Genomic DNA, 17,533 nt, shown 5'->3' on the forward strand with positions numbered 1-17,533 from the left:
ACTAAAGGTGTTATTGTTTTCTTATAGTTTTAATGTGCATCTTTATCACGGCTGTCAATAATTCTACACCTACACAGACTTCAGTAACATGTATAGTGAGGTTTGCCTACACTCAGGTCCTGAATTTCAGTTGAATCAATTCAGGTTGTTAATGCAAAAGAGATGAATACTTAGTACTTGGAGTAATTACATTGACATGTTTTTATTTTGTTAAATTTAATTCTGCAGAAATTTAAATGCTTTATTTCATTTTGACAATCTAGATGGTTATATATGTGTAGAATCCAATTTTTAAAATATTTTAGTTTGACATTGCAACACAGCAAAGACAGATATACTGCAGGTCTCTTTGGGAAGCAAGTTCCATTTTGGTCGTTTTCACGCAAAGATATAGAAAACAGTGAAAAAGACTTATTTGACTCATATAGTATTTATTTAATGGCTCTGGGAGATCCTTGTCCATAGCTGCACCTTACAAGAACAGTACCAGCATTGAATGGCATACACATGTTGCTGTGTGTCAAGAGTGGCATATTTCTCTGACAATTTACACCAAAAGGGTAATGAAAGGAAAAGGGCCACCATAATGCTGTGCTGCGGACATTGGACATAATGATTATCATTTTCATTTTCCTGCTTAACCAGCATCAGTTACGCAACAGATGAAGTCAGGTTAATAAGATATTATGATCAGCTGAACAGACTACATTTCTCTGCATGACAAGGAAGAAAGTTTATAACATGATTAAGACCTTGCATAATGCTTCACGTTGGCATACAGCGTCTTCTGTACTGTATCAGAATTCTTGGGAGTCCTATAGCAGTCCTATAGCTCTTGTTGCTGTGAAGTGCTTGTTGGCTCCGCTGCCGGGTTCGTTTTAAGGCTTGTACATCCCGTGGAAGGTCACGGGGATGATGACATCCACCTCTGCCCGGGCAATCTCTGTCAGGTCCTTGGCATTCAGAATCAGGAGGTACCCTGGCCTCTGGCCTGCCCCGGGGTTGACTACGATGGTCAGCAGGACCCCTTGGAGAAGAAATGGCGGCGTTATACAGAGTACTGTCAGAAACTCGCACCACAAGCAGTCTTGTCCTTCTGCCTTCTGATTGGCTTATGGGAATTGGTAGTCTCTGCCTCAGCAGATACCCCAGTTATGGAAATGTACTGACACCACACTACCCTGCCCTACACGTTTCCCTGCTCCCAGGCTTACCGTCATCTTCACCGTCACTACCAGGAGTCTGCACGAATAGAGGCTCAGAGGGGTAGGAGTCCGGTTCCTGCCACACCCAGGTCTCCTTGGTTTTCACGTTCAGCTTGCAAATCTGGGAGCGACAGAAGGACAACGTGATCACAATTACGGGTCTGCAGTGGTGCTATCACTGGAGAATACTGAACTGACTTCATCTGTGCCTACCCTGTCGGGGATGAAGTGGTTGAGGCCAAGTCCATAGGCGTAAGTGTAGTTCTTTCCACAGAACTTGCTGTAGTTGATCTGCGGGAACTCAAAAGCTGAATGAAAGTAAATTAATATAGATGAGGACGTGTGTGGGGGTATAGCAGCATATATAAAGCATCCCCTTTAACTGACAAACTTACGAAAAGAGTGGAGAAATCAGTTCAACCAGCCGTGGTAACCTGATGCCTAACATAACTGCGGAGAGAAAGGGCCTACTCTTACCTTGGCGAGGCCCGGAGAACAGAACCTCGGGCTCCAGCCAGATGGTCCCGTCAGAGCGCATGACGGCGGTGGCCGTGGTGTAGGGCAGGGAGATGAGGTTTTTCCCCTGCTCCTCCTGTGGGACAGAAGAGAGGCTTCACTGACACCAGCCTGCAGGATCCACCCCTCGCCAATGACAGGAGGAACCAATCTGAGAGACCTACCCTGTGCACGTCCATGGGGAGGACGTACCGGCGCACCTCAGGCTGGGGAGCCATCATGGCTGCCTTCTTCACCTCTTCCCAGTTCTCACGCAAGTTGGCCAGGTACAGGTAGTTGTACACAAACTCAAATCTGCAAGGCAGCAGAGATGAGAGGCAGGTGATTAATGTCTGAATCAGATGTTCCACTGCAACTGTAGTGATCAGACAACCCCTCACCCTTTCCAGGCACACAGGTCAACCACAATGAAGCCCTGATCCTCGTAGCAGTTGATGTGATGGAAGAGATTGATGGCTGCAGCCCTGAACTTGTGGTTTTCATATTGTGCAGGGTTCCTGGTGGCCAAATGAAACCACGTCTGCAATAAAACAAAAATATGTCTCAGATGCCTATCCACTAATTAGAAATCCAGAACTTGTGCATAGAGAATAAAAAAGTATGTATACAAATGTTTAAAAAAAGGTATTTTCTTGTAGAATAAATCATGTTATTCTAAAACAAAAACAAGAAACAGCAAATCTGATTAATATGGTTTGCGAAAATGATTTTTAAGTGACTGATTCTTCTGGCTGTAAATTGACTTACACCCATGGTTTCATTGGACTCAAAACAGTCCATGTAGTTGCTCCCACGGATGCTCCAAGCACTCAAGAATTTCAGCAGGTTGATCTTCACGGGAGTTTCAACAAAGATGAAGTAGTTTTCTGTGATGCCAAAGCTGAGAGGGACAATATGAAGTATGACTGGGATGTTATGGTGCCCATGTAGCATTAAAATGTGAAAATTTATAAAACACCTCAAGGAAATACTTTCTGAAATTAATTTTTCTTCCTGTTTTGAGCCATTCAGCCTCTACTGAAACCTTGATCTGAGGGCTCAGTGTAGAAAACATGAATGGACATTTGGTAGAATTCAAGTAAAACTACAGTACATTTACTGATAGAACAGGATCATTTCAGAATCAGTTTTTCTCAAAGGCAATGAATCTTCCATGTGGATTCATCCGATATGAAGTGAAGCCTGGGCACACCACTAACCTGTGAACATAGGAGGGCTTGAATCTCTCACTGCTTGGGATCTGCACAAGCACTTTAGACTTCTTGATGGGGTCCGATTTATCTGAAAGTATTTAGTGGAATTTTCAAATGAAGACTCCATAAATTATACTTGTTTTGGAACGGTTATCTATCATTGGACATAAACATACTAGTGCAAGTGAAGATGCAAACATGAACAGACCCGGCTGCGTTGGAGGGATTTTGACAATGTTGTAGGCCAGCGTGAAGTTCTTTCCAAAACAGTTTCCAATGTTGTACACCGTGCCATCATTTTCAATGTGGGGGTGAGCTGTCACACCATTGATTGTGAGGTAGTTGCACAGGTCCACCTATAGAGATGGGAATAAGGGGTTTACTTTGTTTCTATGTCATTATGTCATCTATGTCATTGCACTTGTTGTACGTTGCTCTGGATAAGAGTGTCTGCTAAATGCCTGTAATGTAATGTAATGTAATTAATTTGTACATTTACTTGTGTCACTTACTTTGTTTACAAGAATATGAGTTAGTTGGAATGCTTACCTTTTTCAAAGTCTCCAGGTTTTCTGGGTTGACTTTTGTGATGTAGTTGGTCTCTGTAACGGCATAGTAATCCTCTCCAATTGGGAACACATTTACAAGGCAGTTGTCTGTCACCTCAATACCCTGGAAATATGTGAAGAATCTGCACACAGACAACAGAAAAAAGGAAACATTGTCCAAAACAATTGTAAATACAATGCTTTCCACTATCATGGTAGGCTGCTTGATGCTGATTCTTAGACACATTCCTGAATGAACTGGGATACGTTTATAAATGAAGAAAACAGACCTAGAGAAAATGTTTTTGCAAGGATCCGGGTAGGCCGCAGTGCCAAACTCAGTGATGACAACTCTCTTCTCCGTCATGGCACGCACATAGGCATCCGTCTTCACAAATCTGCAATCACACACTGTTTTTCTCAGCGCATTGATAGGTATCCAGTATACCTCCAGTGTGCATTCATGAATATCCAGCTGCTCTATGGACTGCACCACATTTAACTGCAAAGTGTGTTCCTCAACTGGGGGAAAATCCCTGCTTACTTCTAAGAAGGGTGCTCTATGGCTACAGGAATTCTTTTCCTGGACAATTACACTGATGGTTAAGGCCACCGTGTTCATCCAGTATTTTAATGAGAAACAGTCCCTGCTGAGAGAACCTATGAACAAAGAGTTTAGCTGATGGTATCAAGTTACTTCAAGGCAGAGAAATGTGGAGGGCCTTTTTATACCCAGTGAGACATTCAAGAGACATTTGGCGGTATTTATTAATCCACTAATGCTTGCTCAATGTTGGAAATAACAAGAAAAATTTCAAGTAGAACAATTAAGGCAATTAACACATATAGATGTTGAAGCATATCAGCAATAGCATTGTCAGTCTTACTTTCGGTAGTAGGTGACCTGCCCGTTCTTCAAGTCAAATTTGTGCATGAGTGCCTGGCCATCAAAGAGGTGGTAGAAGGGCTCATCCCCCACCTCAAACAGGCCGGGTCCCAGACGCAGAAGGCTTCCCCTCAGCCATGGGGGGATCCTGCCTGCAGAAGCAGAGGAAATGCTTTGTTTAATTCCTGGCACACCCCAGCGCCCCAGTCTTTCAGAAAACAACACACCGTTTTCCCGGATGCTCTGTGGTATGCAGCTCGTAACATGGCGACATTCAAACGCACATTCAAGCACATGGTACCAATCAGGCTCACACCATTTTCTCTGAACACATAAAGTTGGAACATTTTCCATCTATTTTTATTTTTTTTCCACATTTATTTAAATGTTTTGTGTATATAGTGGTGTTCAAATGTACAAATTCCAAATTTGAGAGTACAATCAAATTCTAAATAAATTCCCTTGGAAAAATAAGGCATATCTAAATTCAATGTGAAGACAAAAAAAAATATTTTTTAAGATCTACTGTTGTTCTCAGTATTAACCCATTTCATTATAACACAAATATTTATTTCAAATATTTAACCTTTTTTTTGGTTTATACCCATGTGTTAGGCTATTCGTCTTGGCTTGAACGTTTGCAGACAATAAATTGTGCGTGTAGTTTCTGGAAGTCTCAGACAGACCTGTGACCTGAGCTGGAATAGGCTCTGCCAGTTCCTCGCATGTCTCAAAGATTTTCTTGTAACCACCAGCAGGGTGTTCGACTCTGCCAGCAAAACAAAGAGCACCATGATTCCCTTAAGACGATTTGAAAAGGGAGATGTGACTGATTTGTTAAATAGGAAGGAAAAGACCAAAATAAAACAAACCTTCACAGCAACATGAGTTGGCCATGATGAGAGCATAAACAAGCAGTCAATTACAAAAGCTATTTCTTAACAGGCACCACATTCAAAAATCATGTGTAGACTGTAATGAAGGTAAAAAGGACTATTTTATCAATTTAAAAAATAAATAAATAAATAAATAAAAAACTTGACTCTACAAATCCCTGAGATTGGTAGACAGAAAGTAAATCCTCAACATAGACTTCCTTAAAAAAAGTGTCACGTGTCATATATGCTGTCCATATCAACTAACTTGTTTACACAAATCCAAAAATATGCTTGCAAACTGAAACTTTTACTTTTTTCTTTGTTGGGATTTAGTGAGCAATAGTGGCATCAGAATTTTACAGTACATTTTGATATGAATTTAAATTAATCCTATTCTAACTAAAGTGTAGAAATGGCTGAAGAGTAAAATGTAAAATCACTCACCGGCTGACCATTTTCCCGTATAATAAACACAGCTCCTCGCAGGTCTTAAAAGAATCACGCTGTGCCTGACGCTTGTTTTGGGGGGTATTTATACATAGGGTTCCCTTCCCACACAGAGATCTTGTGAAAGCAGCTTCCCAACCAATCAGACTGGCATAGAACAAGAATCTCTTTGTGTTCAGGCTTTTCTTCCAGCACAAGACCTCTCTTTCAGTGGCTTTCCCCCATCAACGATATCCATAATCAGAACCATATTTAGAGCACTTACATATTCTATTGACTTTCGACACAACTTCATTAATTGAAATGTTCAAGTTTATAATTTCAGTTTTGGTGCATGTTTTCTATTGGCCCATACAGGTTCGGTGTGCGATGAAGGATATTTCAGAGATATAAATATTAAAGACGTCACTAACGACCTGTCGGCTTTACAATGACTGCTATAGGATATAGGAAATCGTTGTTTCGTGGTTTTAAGCAAAACATGCTCTTAGTGTAACTCCAGCGCAGGTTGTAGGCTATTCTACATCTGCAAATTACCTGTTTTTTTTTTTGTTTTTTTTGTTTGTTTGTTTTAAATTATTATTACGTCTTATCTAAAATTCGGTAGAAAGTATGGATAAGAAGCGACGGGACTGAAAATACTTTCGTGCTTGTGCCATTCCACCTTAAATCAACTAAACCACGAATTTAATCAACTACATCAACTGCGTTTCGACAACCCAGATGTATTGAAAACTGAAGACCCCTGAAATTGGTGGTCAGCATGCCAGTCTAGCTGTCTCAGAGGTGGTCAAGCTGGCAATGGGATGGTTGAGATAGCCACACTGGAAATATACCATATCCAGCTGGTGGGCCAGCTTGGTAGAGGTAAAAGTCACCAAATTTCAGCTGGTATCCAGCTAGAGCAGAAGTTGGTTCCAGCTAAGTTCCGTTTTAGGCTGGCAGCTGGAATTTACACCAGAGAGACCAGCTTAAATTCCAAGATGGTGAATGCTGGTCTATTGCTAGTCCAAGCTGGGCAATGCTGGTTTTATGCTTGTCAACTGGTAGACCAGCTATTGTCAAGCTGGTAATGTGCATCCTCTGAATAGTAATGGATAGTTAATTGTTCTTCATTTGGCACTTCAAGACGACTGAAGGATGGTTTACTCTCTTCAAGTCACATTATGCCACACATTTATATGTACGCCATGAAGAATGAATACTCCGTTTACATCCCTGGCCTGTTAATCAGTCTGAGGAACTAATGCTTTTGTTTGTACTGTAACGCAATGATTCCTTTAGAAAGAGATTATATGTTTTTTATTCAATCCTCGACCGATATGTGAAATCAGCGGGGTCCTAAAAGTCTGTTCATCGACAGAGTAAACAACAATGAGAAAAACCTACCTTTTGTTGAAATAAGTGAAAGTACAAAATTACATTAGAACTTACAAAATTTTAATGTTAATTGATTAAACTCTTAGCTGTGACAAAAATCAGCGATCTCAGTGGATCCTCAGGACCGAGTTTATATAATGAATCTGCTTATATGTGTAACCTCTGGAGGCATAACATCACAGAACAAGATGCTTAGAAATGTATTAATTTAAAAAATTTATTCTTGCTTTTAACCATGAACCCATGATTGACCTAGCCATGATTATACTACCCATGATTATACTAGCCATTGTAAAGCCAGCAAGTTGTGGTTGCAGCAATTTAAAAATAAAATCAGATGCAAAAACTGTCTGGACCAATTTAAAACATAAAAAGTGAAAGTGAACTGTCACTTTCACAGTGCTGGATTGGAGATATGGTTTTGCACAATGCAGGGATTACACAGATATTTATTTCTTCAACAAGTTCCTTTAAATAAATTGCTCCTGACATGCTTTGGTGGGAGAATTTATGAGTAAATTTCGCTTAAAATGTACAGATTTTCTGTGAATAAACATTCTTCCGCACAAATGGATACAGTGTATCATCCATGTAATGAATGCAGATCGTTTTGAAATTTCTCAAAAGGGGAAGGTGTTGTTGTGCATTGGCATGTTGGTGACACATTTGATTAATCATGCTTTTGTTTTGGCTTATCTGTTTCAGATAAATGAAAATGTCATTCGAGGTTAAAGAGGCTAGTGATTAATCATTTCCAGTTCCCATGCAACCTTAGCTCTAATGGCAAGTTGCTTTTGCCTCTGTATAAGGCTTCTCCACAGTAGAAATGTGAAGCCTAACACAAAAATGACAGTGGCATTCGTTTCTTTTTTCACTTTACAATCCCGCATAATTTTAAGTAAAATCAAATGTTCATGAAACTTACCCAAGGAATCAATCATGCACAATTTCATAATTAAACCCAAAACCCAAACCCGAACAGAAACCACAATCTGTCTAGAAAAGTCCTAAGTCATAGCCCACCTCGTTTTTACACCTCATACAGTAATTTCTGAGTGCCACTAGTGCAGGAGAACATGTGCCTGAGAAAGACCGCTATAATCCACTAAGGCAGAAAGCCATTCACATGATGGGAGACAGGCTTAAGCAACAGCTATGCTATTGCACAAGAACTGTTGGGAAAAAATCCAGCTCATGGTGGCTGAAGAAATTTAAAGGTGCTGCACACGTCCAGACACAGGCTTGCAATTTGTGTCTGACGATTTGTGGAACTGGGACAGGCTTAGGAGTTTGGCTTGCCTGAGTTATGTCGGTTTTATCATTGGGAAAAAGTTAATATCACTGTGACAGCAAACTAATACCAATCATTTTAAATGATCCCAGATGGACTGAGAAACTCGAAATTATCGAGCACTACTATCTATAACACTTTGCCATCACAGAACAAAGCAGTTAAACCATTTTATCCCATCAGATGCATCAGTACTTTTTTGTTGGATTACCGCATTAACAATGAACATATTATATAGGGAAAGACTACACTGCAGGACAAGACTTTTGAGAGGGGCATTTAGCACAACAGGGACAATATCATACATGTAACAGCCTGTGCTGTGGCCACTCCGGCTGGTCAAAGCAAAGTGAAAGGAAGCAAACATACAACAAAAAGAGAAAAAAAACTGTTTGGGTTCTAAAAGGTATTGCGACACCCACTAGGTAACGCTCAGGCCTAATGTTCAGACTTTAAAAAATAAATCAAAATTAAAAAAGCAACACTTCGTTACAGGGGAACATGTGAAAGAATGACCACTTGACTTAAACACCAGGATTAGGACAGCAACAGGAAAAAAAGAAAATGGCAGCTACGTCATTCGCCAGCTCTACACTGCATTCCAACTGAACTGAAAATGCCTGTGGGCTTTAACAGCCCTGCCTCAACCATCCCAGTTGCTGATGGTTTGCTGTAGTGAGGGCATGATCACTCCTACTGGTCTATAAAATGGGCCATGCGTGATGGTAACTGCAGAGATCAATTCCTCAATTAACCACAGGACACTCCCTCATCTCTAAAATTCAGGGGCGTGTAAAAATTAAAATGATACATACATCATACACAAAGTTGATTTTCCAGAACCTTCATACATCTGCAAGACTTTGTTTTCACTGTAGACGTCCTGTAGTTTTTCTATTTAGAGCTATTAAAGCATGAGTTTTAGCAAATATAAATATGTGCCACATCAAGACCCTTTGTGCAATGCTTGGAGGTAATGCGGGTGATGAATTTGAAGGTTATAGTTTTAGAGAACTTCAAAGACATCAGGCTTTACTAATCATTTGATCTGACAGCTGTGGTTCTTGGCTGAAAGTTCTCATTCAGAAATAACAGGTATGATCATTATGAATGTAAACACAACATTTGAAGACTCAGTGAAGAATAAAAAGATATAAAAGCAAAAATATTCACCATATGTAGCAGCTATCTTGGTATGGCAGACTTGGGGCATAACCACTAAACTGAAATCCTTTTTTCACCTACCTTTGAAATGAATAAATTCATACAAATCATACAAAATTTCAAAATGGAGGAGAGGAAACATAAATGTATAAAAATATTTATCCTCTTGGAAAGTATAATTTACAGGCACATACTTCAATGGATTTTAAACCAATTCTTGCCCTCATCGTTTGAAGGTTTTCATACAAAGACGCACAGACATTCGACAAAGGTGTAGAAAAATGAAGACAACACATTGTTTAAATGCAGAAAACTTTACTTCAGCAATCCCAATGTGTACGGTTTTGTCATGACAACATATGTAAACAATGGAGATGTTTATTTAAATGAGGAAAATGTCATTATTTATTTTATTAAAATAGTGCAATTTTCCCTCACTGTATTCCTTTGACATTATTTGAAATGCAATACCAAAAGCAGTGGCTGTGGCAGTACGCAATTCATTTAATTGCACATGCTCACAAACTGCATTGCATGCATCATAGCTCTAATAATTACAGGAAAGTGCAATATATAGCAATTCACATAAAAGAAACATCAACTACAAAAACATAACATACAATTCCTACACCACAGCTGACAGGAACTAACAAAATACAAGCACAAGAGAACCCATGCTTTGGTGAAACATCGAAAAGGAAACCAGTAAATTCTCAAAGACACAAATATTAAAGACATCTGGGAGGAACTTGTTTATATTGCATTAAATTCAGGGATGTCAACTGGAGCTTTAAAACAATTTAATCCTAAAAGTTCTGGAATCGCATGCCAATGATTTTGTGTCATTAAACAAAGAAATCAAACCAATCAAAAAATGAAACCATTTTAAGAAATAATGTGGTCTGCGCTGAAGACAAAGTGTAAACATATTCAAGACGGAATTATTTCCAAAAATGCACCAAGCTGAGATGGGGTCATACGTTCTTATTATGCAGTAGCCTGCAGAGAAGGCTTCAGGCTTGAGAAGATTCAGTACTCATGCCTCTGTACAAATCCTGAGCAATGACCTTTTAAATGTGACCATACACCCAGAAAAAAAGAAATAAAACCATCAACACATGCAAACACAAAAACTCAGAAAGAAAAACAAATGTAATAAACTACTTTAAAATATTTTAATCTGAGAATAAAAATATACCGTAGAAATCTTACACCATTTAATAAGACAATAGTTTTAGGCTGGTTTTGTACATCTAAAATCAGAGTCTGGCAGCTTCTTCACAAAGTGTCTTCATTTAGCTGCCAAGTCTTCATGGAAACATAGGAAAAAGAAAAAAAAAAAAACACCCACAACACACAGTAAAAATGTGAACCTTCAGTTTCGAATGCTAAAGGCTTTGGCTTTCTTCATACTTATCAGCATGGGCGGCTTTATCTTTGGCTTGTCCACAAAAAGCTGAGCCTCGCTTTCCGTGGTCGGGAACCTCCGGACGTAGATGTCAGGGTACTGCTTCTGAAACTGAGAGGAAGGCGTGTGTCTGAGCGGCCCGTCTTTGTAAAGAAGCAGTGAGTGACGCGTTTCTGACATTGAGTGACAGTTCAGACAGTGCTCTGAAATTCCCTGACCAGTGATACAGTGACGGTTTTTTTTTTTACCTGCTTGAGCCTCTTCTTCTTGTCCTTCACAGACAGGCTTTTGTCCTTGATGAGGCTTTCCAGGAGGTCGGCGATAGCAGCCTGCGAGACGGACAGCTTCTGCTCCTCAAACTCCTGAGGGCTTATCTGGCTGCAGAATGAGTATGTCGGGACACTGACACCGACACCGGAACCGGGGTACATTATCTGGGGAGAAATAGAGAACATATCCACAATCACAAAACATGACACCGCAATAAGCCTACTTTACACCGTATAAAAGATGACACAAAAAGGCTTTAAAAAAAAAAACAAGTTGAAAGAAACAGAAAGACAACCGACATGTCAGATGTAATAGGCAACTGAAAAGGTAAATAAGCTCTCAGTAAGCACGGAAATTAAATATTAACTTTACGGCACAGTATATACTACCCAGAACTCACCTGTACCTTCCTGAGGTAGGCAATGTGATCTTGGACTGCATTCTGCAGATAGACAGGGACCTGCAGAATGTCCTGGTGGTGATCCATTAAAAAAGAGACCAGCCTCGTGGCGAGGAGCTCATCCAGATCCACCTCCTCCTCACAGCACAACACGCAGCGAGAGAAGGTGTGCACCATCTGAAACCACACAGTGACACCTAGTGTTCACAGCAGGGAAGACAAGCCATGCATTGCATGCAGTACCATTACCGGATCTCCACCGGCACAAAAACACTATTTTAAATACGTAACAGTAATAAGTTATCACAAGCAAGCCTGGGGGTCCAAAAAGGTGAATGTTTTTTTGCACTACGGTCCACATATTACTGTTAGACCAAAATATTTTATATATAAATATAAATAAATTATATGAAATAATTCACACAATTGAATGTGCATTTGAATGTGCAGTTGAAATTCTTGAACGAGTTCCAACTCATCAATATATCCTCTATGTTAACTGCCTGTAATACGGGCCATGACCTAACGGTCACATGACAGGAGACTCGCGGCGTGCCGTCAGCTCCTCACCAGCGTGCGCGTTCCGATGGCGTCGTGGAGGCGGGGCATGTCCACGTTCTGGCTCATGCGCGAGATCATGCGCATGAGCAGCTGCAGCTTGCGGCGACTGGCGGGGGGCAGGAGCAGGGTGCACAGCTGGAGAGCCTCGATCGCAACCCGCTCCAGCTGCGGCTGCAGCAGACCTTCAGCCCAAAACAGCACAGTCTCACTGCGCGTGAACGGTTAGCACGCTAACTGTTCCCGCGCGCCGCAATATACCACTCCGCTCACCGGACTGACAAAATGCCACCATAAGACATTTGGACCAACAGAGCAACATGAATAACAACATTCCAACTGGAATTCTTTGCTCCCCACAAAAGACAGAACCAATCACAGTTTTAGTTGTTTTGTGAAGTTAACAGCAAACGTTCATTAGGTGAGTAAATAGACCATTACAGTATTAAGACATGTTAACAATGTGAACAAAACTTTAAAAACAGCACTGAGAAAGAATTAGGTGCATAAACTGAACATTCCATAGAGAGTTAACCACACTGACACATTCATTTTTCCAGCAATAAACTGGAAGAACATTCCCATATCACGTGACCCAGGTGAGTTCCTTTAAGCAAGCAATACACATAAGCATCAGCAGACAGAGACACACATGGCCCCAGAAGCCAATAAGAAAAGCATGCAAACGGGGCCTTACTTTGGTCAGGACTTGGATGGCGTGCATAAGAGGACACAGAGGGCGGAGAGGTAGAAGGCTTGTCGGACAGGTCCACAGAGCTATAGCAGCGCCTGCTCACACCTGGCCTGGCCCTGGCTTTTGCGCTGCTGCCAGTCAGGTTGAGCACACTGAGCCTTTTCAGTCCAGCGCTGGACGACACTTCTGGCTTCACCGTTATTTCAGCCACGGGAGCATTAATGCTAAAGCAGCTAGCAGAGATCTCTCGCCGGTCACCAACCCCGGCACAGTTCCCGAAGCCGTTGGACTGACTCGCCTGAAGTCTCTTGGCCAACAGAACTTGCTGTGGTGACGGTGTACTGCTGCTGCTAGCACTGTTGATGCTAAACACCTCGGGGTCATCGCCGCTCGTGTTGCTGCTACAGGAAAGGCTCGCCATGGAGGCAAAAACCTGCTGCTCGGCTTTGGGGTGGACATCGAGCAGAGAGCTGGCTTTGTGCTGGAGTGAAGCGCTCCTGCCTGGAACCGCGTGTTCTGAGGACTGGAAGAGCAGGCCCGGAAGGTGCGCACGAGTCGAGCCATTGATAACGCCTTCCAGGGAACAGCTCCTGGGCCTCAGCCTCACTGATCCGGCTCCAGTACCCGTGGTTTGGGAGAGGTTCTGGCAGCTGCCGGTCATGAACTTACTGCCACTGGCCCTGGTGCGGACCAGGTCAGGCTGCTGGATTGTTTCGGCACAAGCAGCCCCCAGAAGGTCTGACTGAGCCCTGGAACTGAACACCTCCCTCATCGGAGACTCGCTTTCCTCAAAAGACTCTTTCCGTATTAAGCTCAGCAAAAGGCACTCCGTAGATTTGAAAGCGTTAGCATTGTTCAGGTGAGGGGTTTTTGGCGGTTGAGGACAGTTGGGCACCTCCTGACTTTTACGCTTTCCTCGTTGTGTTTTAGGAACCACGATGTAGCCGCACAAAACTAGCAAAGGACCAGACAAAAAATGAAATAAATCTGAAGTGAGTAGAAAACAAACACGCAAGTGGATACATTGGGGGAAAGGAAGGAACAACCGCGCAAACACAGAAGTGTTAGTAAAGAAAAACAATAAATAGAAGTTGCGTCTTAACTGAAAACAAAGCCGCAACAAAGCAGTGCATGTCAGCCAGAATTGACACACTTACACCATTACAAGCCAATCCTTTTAAAATGACCATGAGGTTGTAAGTGATACAAAACAAAAAACTTGTGCAATTCCATGCTTTTGAATGGAATTAACTTTAAAGTTCAGTAAAAAACACAATCTTTCTGAGATGTTTATGCCTGTATGGAAACCTATTTCATGTAGAAAGAAAACAAAGCCACATAAACCAATGTTAGCCCTTGTACACCACTTTGAGACAAATTGTTTGGGGGAAGCAAAGAACATGGTCATTCAAAATATATACATATAATGTGTATATATTTTTTTTTTATTTATTTATTTTTTTAAACGCACACGCACACACAAATAAAGGTAGAGCTCATACGTACCCAAAATGTTCACAAACAACTCGTAGTACTGAAATGTGAGCAGAGGCTGGGGAAGGCTAAGAAAGTAATCTGAAACGGTTTTAAACACATCCCTCTCAAATCCAGGGTATGAAGGCTGATTCGAGTCATACTTCGGCCCTTTAATATGAAGAAAAAAAAAGCAGAATTAATGACGGGATGAACTGTTGATTGATCAGGCTGCTCACATTAATAATAGTCCAGTTCACTGCTCATAGTTTTCATTCTTTTAAATCCAACAGTCTCCATTGTTAAGCCTGTACAAATATGGCCCCAAATCTTACATTTTACAAATAACATCTTCCTTTACGTCCAATTCAAATGAAATGCACTTGTACTTACAGTTTGCCAAACATTTCATAGCCGACAAAACCCAGTGTGGTAGGTCTCCTGTAGAAAAATTAAATAAATAAATAAATATTAAACCCATTATTTAGCCTGTGCAACCATGTAACATCGTCAAATAAAGAATATCACTGGAAGACATAAGCAATCCATGAAATTATACCTGTTTTATCTTCCAGAGTCACCACGCCGTGTTTGTTGACATTAGTCATATTATACACAATGTACCGGGAGTCAACTTGAGCCGGATCCAACACGTCTTCAAGTGAAACCAAACCCAAAGTCTTCTGCAAACTGTAAAATAAGCACCGATTTTTAAACAAATGCAATCACTAGGTCATGAGACAACAAGGGGGAAAAAAAACCTAAACTGGGCATTCATACTGTGTCAGTGTTATATTTCTCCAGACATCAAGGATGTCTTCCTCAGTCAAGTCTCGACGATGGACCACATCATTTGGAGCAGAATCGGCAGGCTTTTCTTGGTTCAAAGGATCCACGTTTTCCTGCAAGTCACACAAGTGCTTAAATTTAGAATTAAATTGAAATAACACATCTGTAAACAACAGCGAGTTACATAATTCTGAATCCCTGAAAAATACTTCAGGATGAAAATGAGCAATGTAAGATTGATTAAGAAGCAAAAAAAGAAGTTCTAACTTGTGTTTCTTTGTCAAATTTCTTGGATGTCCTGATTTTGAAAAGACCCTCTTTTTCTTTCAGGAGGAAACTCTTCTTTCTTGCGTGTGATGGGCAGCTGGGAATTGGCTTCAATGGTGATGTGGATGGAAATCTATGAAAATGTGTAAAAAAATAAAAGAAAGTTATGTGCATAATATCTTGGTCATAAAATTTTGTTCAAATGACCACTTGATCAATTAATTACCAAAGGGCTGGCAGGAAATCACTTTTATATGTATACATTATACGGTTTATTAGGTTAAGTTTTACAAGATACTTTTTTTTTTTTTTTTACAAGGGTAACTGGTACACCAGCTTTACATGATATCCTGTCACAGAAAGGAAAACGGTCAAAATACCTCCGACCTCCCTGGTGTATACTTGACACTATCAAAAGCTGACTGAATTTATTTGCAATGAATGAAATTGTAATGATAAAATAGGTGTGTCTCCTGAGCTGTAGACCTGACACAGAACTCGCGTGCTTAAGAAATTTGAACTCCCCGTCTGCTCAGGAAGATGCATTTTATTTCCTGCTTGAGGATATAACGTTCGAACCCCCCAAAGAATTTGTAATGACATGCCTGTAAAGTTGACCGTTATCCTCCAGGTCTTCCGAACCCCATCTGCCCTTCACGTCTTCAATCACGTGATTCTTTAGGAACTTTTTCAGCAGCTGGACAGTCTGCTGCCTGGTGACCTCAGAGCCGAAATTGCTATTGTTTCTGAGGAGGTCACGTAACCAGTCCACAGCCGCTGCTGCGGTAAAACAGTTGCCATACAACCTGAAGTGCTGCCGATGCTTTTTCAGGGGCATTCCCGCTCGAAAAAGTTTGGTAACTTCATTCCACTATATAAAAAGGAAAGAAATAAGTCGATCAACAATTCATTAAAATGGTTGGAAATCGAATAAACACAATATCGTTAACGAGCTAGTTAGAAACAAGATGTCCATGATGGGCATTTTACGTTCTATCTAGGTAATTGTGCAATTACGTGGCAATCGCTCATTCATCTGTTAATGGATTTCATCTAATGACAAGTAAACGAACAGGAAAGTTTGCTTAAGTAAACAATCAGCACACATAGCTACTTGCCTGACTAACAAACGTGCGCCCTAGATAGTTAAGTTAGCTAGCTAGTCATTAATGTAATTAAACAGCTGCTAGCAAGCTACGCGTTGCATGCATACTGATATCGATCGCTGTTTGGTTAACTAGCTAAATTCCAGCGTTTGCAAAGCTAGTTACCGGCTATAACGTTAATCACTGACAACACTACATTGGCTGCATGTACTGAGTTCATTTAGCTAGCCATCTAGCTAGCAAGTAAGGGCAAGACTGTAAACAACATTCGATACAATGCAACGATTGTGATTATCAAGATAGTCAATTATTATAACTGGCGTAATGCAGCTAGCCAGTTGCTGGCAAGTAACGTTAGTACAGAAGCAATCGGTGCGTTGGCAGAAAGTTAACATGGCTTGAATTCAAATCAGACTAGTTGGCCAACGGTAGTCAGCTCGATATTTCTTACCAGTTTCGTAGCCCTGTATGGTCCTGGAGTGACGATATGGGATTCTTGATAGTTCATTCTAAGAAAAAGCTGAGCTAAGGAAATAAATAAGTAACGATATATAATACATAGACCAGCTAACTAAACTCAGAACAAACTCATGTTCTCCACTTTAAACCGTGACATTACACACCAATCAACTAACCCTTTTCGTCTTTTGCACTGTTTAAAATTCCGAGCGTTCATTGGACGCAGACGATTGGAGCAACTGTGCCACGTGACCATGTACAAAACTGTACTTGCTACGTAGTCGCAGCGCAGTGAGTGAGAGAATGCAGCATTAGCCTGCAGCTTCTCGTGAATGTTATCGTGCGCAAACAGTGCGTCACATTAAAGCTGTTAACAACTTTTTTGTTGTTGTGTGTTTTGCATTTCCTCTGCTTGCTCATGACCATCCGTTCAGAGCTGGTTTGTTGTGCTGATGCATATACCATGTGAATGGATTAACATGGGGAGCGATAATTATTTGATTATTGCGTTTGTACAAGAACAATATAGGAACTTTGTTGCAACTTATGTTTTTTTCAGTTTAACAAGGAGTTGAATTGTGCATAACAGGGGCACGTATGA

At 40.8% G+C, this 17,533-nt stretch overlaps 2 protein-coding genes across 3 annotated transcripts; both read right to left on the reverse strand.

Annotated features, from left to right (window-relative positions):
- Positions 1–410: 410 nt before the first annotated feature.
- LOC118225022 (retinal Mueller cells isomerohydrolase) lies at positions 411–5,823 on the reverse strand. Its single transcript, XM_035412977.1, has 14 exons — positions 5,671–5,823; positions 5,035–5,117; positions 4,350–4,500; positions 3,753–3,860; positions 3,464–3,605; positions 3,123–3,270; positions 2,921–3,002; positions 2,469–2,601; positions 2,102–2,241; positions 1,886–2,015; positions 1,683–1,797; positions 1,419–1,513; positions 1,215–1,326; positions 411–1,027 (listed from the first exon to the last, which is right to left on the reverse strand). The coding sequence occupies exons 1-14, from the start codon at positions 5,679–5,681 to the stop codon at positions 879–881; spliced, it is 1,599 nt and encodes a 532-aa protein (XP_035268868.1). The 5' UTR covers positions 5,682–5,823; the 3' UTR covers positions 411–878.
- A 3,983-nt stretch (positions 5,824–9,806) lies between these two features.
- Positions 9,807–17,129, reverse strand: depdc1a (DEP domain containing 1a). 2 transcript variants are annotated; one of them, XM_035412163.1, is made up of 13 exons: positions 16,925–17,129; positions 15,973–16,238; positions 15,368–15,500; positions 15,092–15,213; positions 14,871–15,001; positions 14,705–14,752; positions 14,345–14,482; positions 12,842–13,792; positions 12,157–12,329; positions 11,587–11,763; positions 11,165–11,350; positions 10,922–11,027; positions 9,807–10,816 (listed from the first exon to the last, which is right to left on the reverse strand). In XM_035412163.1, the coding sequence occupies exons 1-13, from the start codon at positions 16,979–16,981 to the stop codon at positions 10,800–10,802; spliced, it is 2,505 nt and encodes an 834-aa protein (XP_035268054.1). In that variant the 5' UTR covers positions 16,982–17,129; the 3' UTR covers positions 9,807–10,799. The 2 variants fall into 2 exon arrangements, with proteins under 2 accessions (XP_035268054.1, XP_035268052.1); XM_035412161.1 differs by having other exon boundaries at positions 9,807–11,027.
- Between the last annotated feature and the right edge of the window lie 404 nt (positions 17,130–17,533).

This window comes from Anguilla anguilla, chromosome 4 (assembly GCF_013347855.1).
Source record: "Anguilla anguilla isolate fAngAng1 chromosome 4, fAngAng1.pri, whole genome shotgun sequence".
Lineage (NCBI taxonomy): Eukaryota > Metazoa > Chordata > Actinopteri > Anguilliformes > Anguillidae > Anguilla > Anguilla anguilla.

Coding starts and splice junctions, on each gene's coding strand:
- LOC118225022 (XM_035412977.1), bottom strand. Junction 2,016..2,101: donor GACCTGTGTGCCTGGAAAGG/GTGAGGGGTTGT, acceptor GCTGCCTTGCAG/ATTTGAGTTTGTGTACAACT. Junction 1,514..1,682: donor GTTCTCCGGGCCTCGCCAAG/GTAAGAGTAGGC, acceptor ACTTTCATTCAG/CTTTTGAGTTCCCGCAGATC.
- depdc1a (XM_035412161.1), bottom strand. CDS start 16,981: ATGAACTATCAAGAATCCCATATCGTCACTCCAGGACCATACAGGGCT. Junction 15,002..15,091: donor AGAAATATAACACTGACACA/GTATGAATGCCC, acceptor CTTATTTTACAG/TTTGCAGAAGACTTTGGGTT. Junction 11,028..11,164: donor AGAAGAAGAGGCTCAAGCAG/GTAAAAAAAAAA, acceptor CCTTCCTCTCAG/TTTCAGAAGCAGTACCCTGA.